The sequence below is a fragment of the Aethina tumida genome, chromosome 7, assembly GCF_024364675.1.
Source record: "Aethina tumida isolate Nest 87 chromosome 7, icAetTumi1.1, whole genome shotgun sequence".
Lineage (NCBI taxonomy): Eukaryota > Metazoa > Arthropoda > Insecta > Coleoptera > Nitidulidae > Aethina > Aethina tumida.
In genome coordinates this window covers 13,083,859-13,093,297 of record NC_065441.1, presented here as the reverse complement: position 1 = coordinate 13,093,297, position 9,439 = coordinate 13,083,859, and the positions used below count along the sequence as shown (strand labels likewise).

General features: G+C 31.3%; 4 protein-coding genes across 6 annotated transcripts; 2 read left to right on the top strand and 2 right to left on the bottom strand.

The window, feature by feature from the left end:
* Positions 1–118: 118 nt before the first annotated feature.
* On the bottom strand, positions 119–4,845 carry LOC109597744 (uncharacterized). Its single transcript, XM_020013500.2, has 9 exons — positions 3,789–4,845; positions 2,986–3,362; positions 1,827–2,142; positions 1,612–1,748; positions 1,342–1,559; positions 1,034–1,287; positions 784–983; positions 601–731; positions 119–542 (listed from the first exon to the last, which is right to left on the bottom strand). Exons 1-9 carry the CDS (start codon positions 4,601–4,603, stop codon positions 282–284), a joined length of 2,709 nt encoding a protein of 902 aa, XP_019869059.1. The 5' UTR covers positions 4,604–4,845; the 3' UTR covers positions 119–281.
* On the top strand, positions 2,841–6,355 carry LOC109597738 (glycerol-3-phosphate phosphatase). Of its 2 annotated transcripts, none has more exons than XM_049969331.1 (4): positions 2,841–2,890; positions 5,175–5,592; positions 5,646–5,995; positions 6,049–6,355. In XM_049969331.1, exons 1-4 carry the CDS (start codon positions 2,856–2,858, stop codon positions 6,260–6,262), a joined length of 1,017 nt encoding a protein of 338 aa, XP_049825288.1. In that variant the 5' UTR covers positions 2,841–2,855; the 3' UTR covers positions 6,263–6,355. The 2 variants fall into 2 exon arrangements, with proteins under 2 accessions (XP_049825288.1, XP_019869051.1); XM_020013492.2 differs by lacking the exon at positions 2,841–2,890 and adding an exon at positions 4,961–5,014.
* On the bottom strand, positions 6,343–7,944 carry LOC109597739 (polyprenol reductase). Of its 2 annotated transcripts, XM_020013495.2 has the most exons (5): positions 7,251–7,938; positions 7,004–7,198; positions 6,809–6,943; positions 6,590–6,753; positions 6,343–6,521 (listed from the first exon to the last, which is right to left on the bottom strand). In XM_020013495.2, exons 1-5 carry the CDS (start codon positions 7,573–7,575, stop codon positions 6,429–6,431), a joined length of 912 nt encoding a protein of 303 aa, XP_019869054.1. In that variant the 5' UTR covers positions 7,576–7,938; the 3' UTR covers positions 6,343–6,428. The 2 variants fall into 2 exon arrangements, with proteins under 2 accessions (XP_019869054.1, XP_019869053.1); XM_020013494.2 differs by having other exon boundaries at positions 6,809–7,198; positions 7,251–7,944.
* Positions 7,945–8,156: 212 nt separating this feature from the next.
* LOC109597760 (uncharacterized) lies at positions 8,157–9,283 on the top strand. The gene has a single exon (XM_020013518.2). It carries the CDS (start codon positions 8,224–8,226, stop codon positions 8,962–8,964), a length of 741 nt encoding a protein of 246 aa, XP_019869077.1. The 5' UTR covers positions 8,157–8,223; the 3' UTR covers positions 8,965–9,283.
* The last annotated feature ends 156 nt before the right edge of the window (positions 9,284–9,439 follow it).

Below are 9,439 nucleotides of genomic sequence, written 5' to 3'. Positions count from 1 at the left end.
TATTTTGTTTTAATTAATTTACCAAACACAAATTATATTTATTTCGTTTTAATATGAGGTTGTCAATGTGATAATTAAAAAGGAGAAAAGGAAATTGGGAAAGTTAATAAAACAAACCTGATATTAAAATAAGTCTTATTGACACAGTTTTGTTGTAACGTAGTTGCGAAACAGAACAAAGATCATTGTCACATCTCGCGTATTACAACTATATAAAACATATACAAAGATAAAAATTAGATATAATCTTAAATTCTATGGGAATGGTTACCATACAAACATTAAAACTTGTTCAAATGTTTGACAGAAAGGTTGCACAGCGTTTTGAACTTGTTCAGTGTGCCCATCTGACAGGCTTTGGTTAAATTATGACTCAAATCAAACGGATCCTGAATGCAAAACGGAGATAAAACACGGAACTGTTCGCCATTCACGTCCTTTTGCTTTTCCTTGTACGAATTCATTTCTGGTGGTAGAAATTCGCCACCTTTTTCTTGGAAGAACTTTTTAGAAATAGATCTTCCCATCAATGGACAAATGACCTGCAAAATAAAATTATATTGAAATTGGATTGATGTGAACTTTGCATTAACAACATACCAGAGTTGTATAATCAAAGTTGTAATAATAATCGAAGAAATCCTTAATTAATGTAGGCAAATCTTGGGTGCAAGATTCGATTGTTTTCTTCACGTCCTCGATGCTCGCAGAGTAGTTGATAGTATCCCATCCTTAAAAACAGCATTAATATGTATTTCTTAGTGTGTTTATTTTGGTATTTACCATCAATCACTCTGACTTCTCCAGGGTTCAACTCTCTAAGTTTTTTTACAGATGGTAGATATTTTTTTGTTTGCATGAAAAATATTGCTAGCATTGCTAGTGCATATGTAGTAATATTTTCATTTAACTGACAATAGAGTGACCACTGCTTAATGGTCAAAATGAGTGGTTGAGTAATAGGCTGTAGCTCCATGCAATATCTAAAAAATTATAAATGGAAACATTTCTTTTAAAAAATATTTAAGCTTACTTGAGAAATTTTGTGTTCTCAACACTCAAGCCATGCCTAAAAGAAATGTCGCAATCCAATTGAGTTGCAATGTGCAACAACTTAATGATTGGAGTTCTGGCAGTGGGAATGCAAGTAATTACTTTAAGTATGTTGTAGTTCTTCCTGAAAACCTTTTCTGCCTTTTTGACAAACTGCACTTGATCCTGCGGATCCTGGAACTTATCCCCATTGTACATGCCGCCAGTTTCCAAAAATACGTCTAAATCACTGCCCTAAATAGTAAAAAATCAGTTTCATTCATTGATTTATTAAAAAAATTTATTTACTTTGTTGCCCAGGCCGGAAATCCTAGAACCAAACGGATAAGCTTTACATTTGTTGAAGACAGTGGATAAAAGACGTTCAATATCTTTGCAACAACTGCTTGTCACGTTAGCCTCGTCTTTCACAGTGGCAATCGCTTCTCGGGTCATTTCGTCAGCCTTTTTGTTTATAATCGCCGAATTCTCAAACATTTTGCACACTTTATCCGGCAACATGATTTCTATAAATTACAACGTTAGAATTGAGTGTGCAAGAAATATTGTTTGACTTACCTCTTTTGCCATGCCTTCGAGTGCCTGTTGCTAAGTGTCTCGACAGGGACAATTCATCTCCATAGATGACAGTAAGGCAAGTTGTACACTCATACTCATGTACTAAAGCTTTGCGCTGCTCAGCAATATTTGCATGCCTACATAAGATATATTAATAATATTTGAAATTAAAAATAACAATTTTGAAATTAATATTACAAAAAATATTTCTATACCTATTAGGTCCTTCATTGTGGTGTTTTACCCATAGATCTTCATCAGTGAACTTGACATTGCAAATCTCACAATAATATTTGTATTCCAGTGCTTCAATTTGGGAATTAACAACGTGAGATTTGATCAGGATATGATGTTTGATGTGGTCCAATATAGGATTAAAGTACACGTTGCACACAGTACAAAATACCTTGCTGCCTTTCAGCTGGAGGTATTGTCTGTGTTTAGAATATCTGTTAGGGATGAGATCGAGAACATTCTGCGAATGCGGATTTTCGACCGCTTTAATAATATTATGGGTACCGTTCTCGGTATCTGTAATTGGAACATAATAATCGTAAATATAATGGTAATAATCCATTGTATTATAACAATAACGATACAATGAATAATATTTCTATAACGGGTGAACCAGTTTGAACTTGTGGCCACAAAGTTTGACCACAATAGTGGTTTAAAAAGTACTAGATTGTTAAAATATAACTAAAACTTATGACAGTAGGTCCAACGTCGCACCTACTAAAAGAATTAATTTCGTTCTAATAAACTATCAATAAGATTGTGAGACTGTTTAAATTTATCCAAAAAATGTTTAAACCGTTTTAGTGCAATATCTAAATACACCAATAATTATTTTTTTGTCTTTTGAGTATTTTAGGAGTGAAATGTGATGAAGAGATTGTGTGCATGTGTTTTTACTACTAGTAAGTGGAATTTATTAAAAAAAATTATTAATTTTATTAAATATGGTACAATAGATTTATCAATGGGTTCTTCTAAATCATACTGATAAAACACAAGAAACTATATTTAATAACAATATATTTTAAAGAATCCAACTTTGAATTTCATAAATATAAATTTATTTTTTACATAGAATATTATAATAATAAATGAAATTAATGGTATTCCATTATTTAATTTTGAATATAATATAAATCAGTTGTCATTGTTAATGAGACAATTTATATGTCAAAATTTGGACATAGATTAATGTTTGATATAATCTTCTCCAAAGACCAAAAAAAATGAGACAATTGTTTTTTAACTGGATTAAAAAATGGTATGAATTTTAAATTTATTATAAGCTAAAATAGTACATAGTATAGTTTTTAAGGAAATTTGCGAGAAAATAACCGGTACAATAACCTGACTCACCAGTACTCGAAGAATTCGATTGATCCCTCATGTTCGGCTTCTTTTCCGCCTTTTTCTGCGCTTTCTGTGCGTTAATAATCGTCTTCTCTTTTTTCGCCACAGCTTCACTGCTCAGTCCATACACTTCTAACTGTAAGGTCATCAAATTATAATCAGCTCCTCTTTCAAAGTTCTTCATGACGTGATCCTTATGTAGTTTGGAAATTATGTGCTGCCCCATCATAGGATACTTCACCTGATTCTTGCACAGCACACACCAAGCACAGTTTAGATCAGGCTTGAAATAGACCTGATGACTCTGGTAAGACTGCTCCATGTTCATAAACGATTCGTGGTATAAACTTAGCGCAGCGACGTTCGATGGAATTGCAGCGCACCTTAAAGTTTATTTAAATTGCAAATTTAAATTAAATTTTTCTACTAAACATAACTTTTTTAAGTTTCTAGTTAGTGATGTGATTGTAGATTCATTTTGAATTTAACTCGGGTTATTTTATGATGTTGTAACGTTTTGGGAAAGATTAAATATATAATTTTTTATTATTGATAATGTTATTGTAGATAATATATTTTACACTGAAAACATCAAAGGAAATACACTCACTTCAACAAAAAATTATATTTTCAGAAATACAACTTTCTTCTTTTAAATGAATAAAATATATTAAATGTAAATGAAAATATATGAAGATTAATAGGGACTTTACCTAATTACAGAATGGTAACTTTTATAATAAACACTGATACTGCTTATTTGATTATCTTTGGGTGTTTCCCTAAGTATAAATGTAAAAATACATTACCTTAAATGTTTCTGTCCAAAAACATGATCAATAATATTCTTCTTGCTTATACTCTTGGCACAGACCAAATCACAAGGGCACAATAAACACACAGCTCTGCATTTGTTAGATTTTTGAATCGTGAAATCTTTCAGTTTGTCAATTTTTCTAACATCTCTCATTACACTGGCAGGATATAGCACAGATTCCACAATCTCATTATACTTAAGCTCAAAATTAAAAAGGAAAGTTGAGTCTGAATCTGTATCACTTTCAGAAAATCTATTTTGTACAGGTTGGCTTTCTGATGATTGGGAAACATTTGAAATACTAATGTTTGATAACTGTTCAGTAACTAGCAACATTGTTTCCTTGATGCTTTCCTCAACTTTTCTATTATCCGTTACACAAACAACATCACTTTGAACATCATTCGAAGTTTTATCTTTAGTAGGAGACATTTGAGCTTTATCTCCATTCAGATTAGTTAATTGCACTTGTCCACTGTAGATATTCTCAAAATGCTCATGACTTTGGAAAACAGTCCAGAAATCGTCGCGAGGTCCCACTGTTATCACTTCATTACAAAGTTGGCAGCTAAAATTGTATGGTTTCCTCACTCGGCTAAGTTCTGTAATTGCATATTTTAGGCTTTTCTTCAATGTTAACAACAAATAAATCTGTTCTTCTCTATTTTCTTGAGGTGTTTGTAATATTGACTGCCTGTAAATACTGTTAAACCATGATGAGAACTGTTGCAGAATGTGTTTGTTTGTTTCAGGTAGAGAACTTTGGTTAAAAGATAACAATGACGTGTCCAGGATGTTGTTACTCATTGTTACGGAAGTTTGCTTGGCCAAATTATATTACTTTAATATCGCTATTTTTTATACATTAATACTACAATTTTTTAAAAATAACCTGACAATGGTAGACATAAGGCCATCTGTTGTATTAAAATTTCTACAGGTAGTTCAGATAACCTAATAAAAAGTCTAATCGGATTTTTTTTCTAACCAATTTCATATTATACTAATATTTACAGTTTCTTAAATTAATTACGTTATTGATTAATTTTAATTGTATATTCCACATATAAACTTGTTGAACGAATTTTTGGGACAAATATGCTTGCTTGTCATTGTCAATTTTGTATAAATAAAATTAGACCTTTTTTCGCAACATACCAAAGATAAATTTTAAGCAACAATGACTAACGAATATGGATATGCTTTTGGTAAATTTATGTATGTATATCCACTTTACAGATTTCTACTTACATAAGATGTAGTTCTAGTGTTTATATACGAAAAAAGTGTAGACCCAATATCAAGTTTAAGGTCACCTTGAAACTATACACACTTGTTGACTATATTGAAATAATTGTTTCCATTGTTTGGATTTTAGTCGTAAAGGCATGGAGGAATACGTAAAAACTGGTCATTCCGTGGACCTTACCAAGTTATCACCATTGGAATTCCAAAAGTTATTTCAATCATTTGATGTAATATTAACTGATTGTGATGGTGTGCTGTGGATTGAAAATGAACCTATCCCAGGGTCCGTTGAAGTCATTAACAAACTCGTGGAAATGGATAAAACGGTCATTTTCGTCACTAACAATTCAACAAAAGTTAGAGAGGATTTTGTTAAAAAGGCTGTTGGTATGGATTATAACATAACAGTTGATAATATTGTATCAACTGCATATCTCACTGCCTCATATTTAGAGAATTTAAAATTTAACAAAAAAGTATATGTGATAGGATCCAAAGGATTGTGTAGAGAACTGGAAAATGCTGGAATTAAGCATTTAGATGTTGGGGTAAGTATTGAAATGCAAAGAATATTATTTGTTACTAATTTGCCTATATTTAGCCAGATGTATTGGATGAACCTTTGGCTGATTTTGTTCAAAATTTTAAACCAGATCCAGAAGTTGGTGCAGTAGTAGTTGGATTTGATGAACATTTTTCGTATAAGAAAATGCTGAGAGCTGCCTCATACCTAAATAATCCTAATTGTATATTTATTGGCACAAACACGGATGAAAGGTTTCCAATGAGTTCAGATTTGGTTGTGCCTGGGACTGGAAGCATTGTGAAAGCAGTGGAAACTTGTGCTGAGAGGGAACCATTGATTATGGGAAAACCTGAGACTTACATTAGTGAATATCTCATTAAAAAATATAATGTTGACCCTAAAAGGACACTTATGATTGGGGATAGGTAAGAACAAAATATGAAAAAAGGAATTAATTATTGAAGTTAATATATTACAGGATGAACACAGACATACTTTTGGGTAGTAGATGTGGATTCCAAACATTATTGGTCTTAACTGGTGTTACTAATCTGGAAGGCTTGCAAAAAGTTCAAAAGTCAGGCAAAAGAGAAGAAAAAGGATTTATTCCTGATTATTATGTAAATCGACTGGGCGATCTTGGGAAGTTTTTATTCAATACAGGTCGCCAATCACATTTTAACGCAGAATAATTTTTAGCAGAAATTTAGTAAAATTTTATTTTATTCCATCTACCTCAGTTATTTATTATTGTTGTAACTCAAAATAAATCTAGGTTTGTCAGACTTTCTTTATTGTGCAAATATATTACAAATATGAAAATATATTTTACTGGCAAGTTATCTTGGTTTCATATCATTAATAAATAAAAGGTATCAAAGCTTTTCTTTCCCTTGGGAACTTATCAAAATGTGATTGATACCACCAATGACTTAACAAAATTGTTTCAACCTAAAATTGATTAGTTGAATATATAAACTATATTAATGTTTTTCCACTTTATAAATAGAATTTTTTACCTGATTACTTAGGACCCATCCAAATACAAAGAACCATGTTATGTTGTGTCTTAAAATTATTGTGAGGGATAAATACATTAAAATCTCAGCAGTCTGATGAGGACAAGATAAATATTTAAACCAATCACCTTGTGGTAATTTATGATCATCAGTAACAACATCACCTACAACAAAATAAATATATATTTTTCAATTACAATAATAAAATATTTAGATAACCTCTTTTATTCTTCCTTAAATTTGCTAATATTTTAGTACAAACATGTTGGTGCGACCAAGCCCAAAGGAACATAATAACTGATAAAATTTCTATTCCATTCAGCTCCAACAAATTCACTTTACTGTATTCTAAATCTGAAATAAAAATTATGTATTTTGAATTTTTTATTTTTTTTTTTTTGTTTGACCTTTTACCTGAAAGTGCAAATTTTGGTGCCTCACATAATATAGCAATATCTGAAAATGGATAATGCACAATTCCTAGAATATATTGCCCTAAATTAATTTTACTGTTTTTCCCAAATATTGATACAAAATGGGTGTCATAAAATCTCCTGTATACTTGCAGTGTAAATAAGACTGTTGCCACAAACACTTTTGTGGCATTTGCTGAAATTCTTAATTGCAAATTTTGAATTTTTAAATTAAGTACTTAACTTACTGTGTGCAGTTCGATCATTCCCACAAGACAAATTTAAAAGATCTTCAATCCAATTGGGCAATTCCGCATTAAATAGATATACACTGACTACCAAATAGAACACATATGTTTGAATTATCAGAGCCAATCTGTAGAAATGCCTGAAGTAGCTTTTTGGTAATTCTTGGACCAATTTTGATTTTGTTCTGCCTTTGACTTCAAATTTGCCATAGCGGAAGGCTTGTACAAAAACTATAGGCAAATAATCCTCAAAAACATTGAGCAAACTTCCAAACACGATAATCACAGTAATGAAGAACGAGAATGCGAGTTGAATATAATTCATTGTTTCTTATATGGAGAGAATTTGGTATTCTGATCACACTAGTGTTATAACTAACTGTACTTTATAACAAGTATTTTGAAATGTAGGTCATGCTCTCCCTTTCGTTTGAAATAGCGCGGAATTTATCCGCATTAATTTACCTTTTCGATGCAGTATTCAACGCCTTATCATTATAATCAACCACCTCACTACAAATACCAAAAAAACACCTCAACTGCAGAATGTGCGATTAACTGTTGTCGGATTCTTATCACATGTTAAATATGGTAATTTTATTCGAACTAACATTTTATATGCAAATTAATTTACAACTAGTTTTTTAACAAAAAACAATTTTTGAGATTTATTTTGAACATATTAAGACCTACCTACATATTAAGACCTACCCTCTATAGAAAACATATGATTAATACAAATTTTTCCAGACATCAGAGTTTATTTGAAAATAAATTATGAAATAATTATAAATAAGACTTAAGATACGTTGATTAAACATTAATTTTTGTTGTTTTTGAATTTTTAAAATTGATACATTGTGCCTACCGGAATTGTACTGTCATCTGCGCGAATTAAAATAAATATGTGACAGTATTTGTTGCTATTTGACGTAAGGTTGATCCTCAAACTGGATTAAATGTTCGTAAGAAAATGTATGTTATAAATATAATAGTTTATGTCGTGCTGATCCTGATTGTAATTTGTGCGGATCATGGGTTGTCACTGAACGTAACAGATGCAAAAAATATTTCGGCGAATGCTGAAGTTAAATCTGTACCAAAACCTACTTCCGTGCAATTTAAAAACGACACCCAACTAGTTAAAAACGCAACGTCCGTTGCTCTAAACGAAGTCGACAAATCGATACATAAAGGTAGAGAGCATGTCACTGAAAAGCCCTCGAATGAGACAACAGGTATTAAACCTGTTACCTCCTTGAATACTACCACTGTCAGCAATACAAATGTACATAGCACAAATACAACCCACAGTTCCATTGTCCCTAAGAAGGGAGTTAACAATGAGGACATTCCTCCAATAGTTACTCCAACTCCAGATACAGTCCAGAAAACCACAAAGAATACCACAGTTGCCAAGCCGGTGCCACAGAAACCGAAAATCACTGAGAGTCTACAAGATGATGATGTTTTGCTGAAGGAACAGATTAAAATTAACTCGACAACACCTAAGATTGAAGAGGTGCATGTGGATGTGTACTCTGATAGAGAGAGTCATAGTGCTGATTATGTTGTGCCAATTGTAGCAGTCATTTTGTCAGTGCCTCTTGTTGCTATCATTATTTCAGTACTTTACAAGAAGGCTGCTGACTGGTGGACGCACCGTAATTATAGGAGAATGGACTTCTTAATTGAAGGCATGTATAATAATTAATTATAGGGTAAGCAGTAAATTGAGAAAAATTACTCCAGATTGTAAATACTGTATAGTAGAATACAAGAGCTGTGGAAACAAATTTAACTCTGTTATTATTTTTATGTAAATGTATAATTGTATTAATACTGTTGTTGAGTGCTGTAAATTGTCATATCATGTATTTTTCATTGCATTTAATGTACTCTCTAAATTCCAAAGGGATTTCTTCCATTTGTTACTTTCAAAAAGTGCCTAAAATAATGCAATTACTATTGTGATATATCCTGATAATAAGTTTAACTGTATTTTTATACTAATAAACGATATTTTAATGATATATTAATGTGTCTTATTTCTGTACTAGTTTGTTTTATTGCGTTTTTTTATTTTGCAACAGAAAATAGCTTTGTATAAAATTATTGTGCAGTATAGTAATTATTTACATGGGAATTTCCGTTAGTGAATTCCCAGACAATTATCTTTTATAATGACA

What these genes read in the sequence shown, in the direction of transcription:
- LOC109597739 (XM_020013494.2), bottom strand. Translation starts at nt 7,575, where the DNA reads ATGAATTATATTCAACTCGCATTCTCGTTCTTCATTACTGTGATTATC. An exon ending in GAATGATCGAACTGCACACA is followed by an intron (nt 7,199 to 7,250) that starts GTAAGTTAAGTA and finishes TAAGAATTTCAG; the next exon opens with CAAATGCCACAAAAGTGTTT. An exon ending in GATGGGTCCTAAGTAATCAG is followed by an intron (nt 6,522 to 6,589) that starts GTAAAAAATTCT and finishes AATCAATTTTAG; the next exon opens with GTTGAAACAATTTTGTTAAG.
- LOC109597738 (XM_020013492.2), top strand. Translation starts at nt 4,977, where the DNA reads ATGACTAACGAATATGGATATGCTTTTGGTAAATTTAT. An exon ending in TTAAGCATTTAGATGTTGGG is followed by an intron (nt 5,593 to 5,645) that starts GTAAGTATTGAA and finishes GCCTATATTTAG; the next exon opens with CCAGATGTATTGGATGAACC. An exon ending in ACACTTATGATTGGGGATAG is followed by an intron (nt 5,996 to 6,048) that starts GTAAGAACAAAA and finishes AATATATTACAG; the next exon opens with GATGAACACAGACATACTTT.
- LOC109597760 (XM_020013518.2), top strand. Translation starts at nt 8,224, where the DNA reads ATGTATGTTATAAATATAATAGTTTATGTCGTGCTGATCCTGATTGTA.
- LOC109597744 (XM_020013500.2), bottom strand. Translation starts at nt 4,603, where the DNA reads ATGAGTAACAACATCCTGGACACGTCATTGTTATCTTTTAACCAAAGT. An exon ending in ATCGAATTCTTCGAGTACTG is followed by an intron (nt 2,143 to 2,985) that starts GTGAGTCAGGTT and finishes TTCCAATTACAG; the next exon opens with ATACCGAGAACGGTACCCAT. An exon ending in AGAAGTCAGAGTGATTGATG is followed by an intron (nt 732 to 783) that starts GTAAATACCAAA and finishes GCTGTTTTTAAG; the next exon opens with GATGGGATACTATCAACTAC.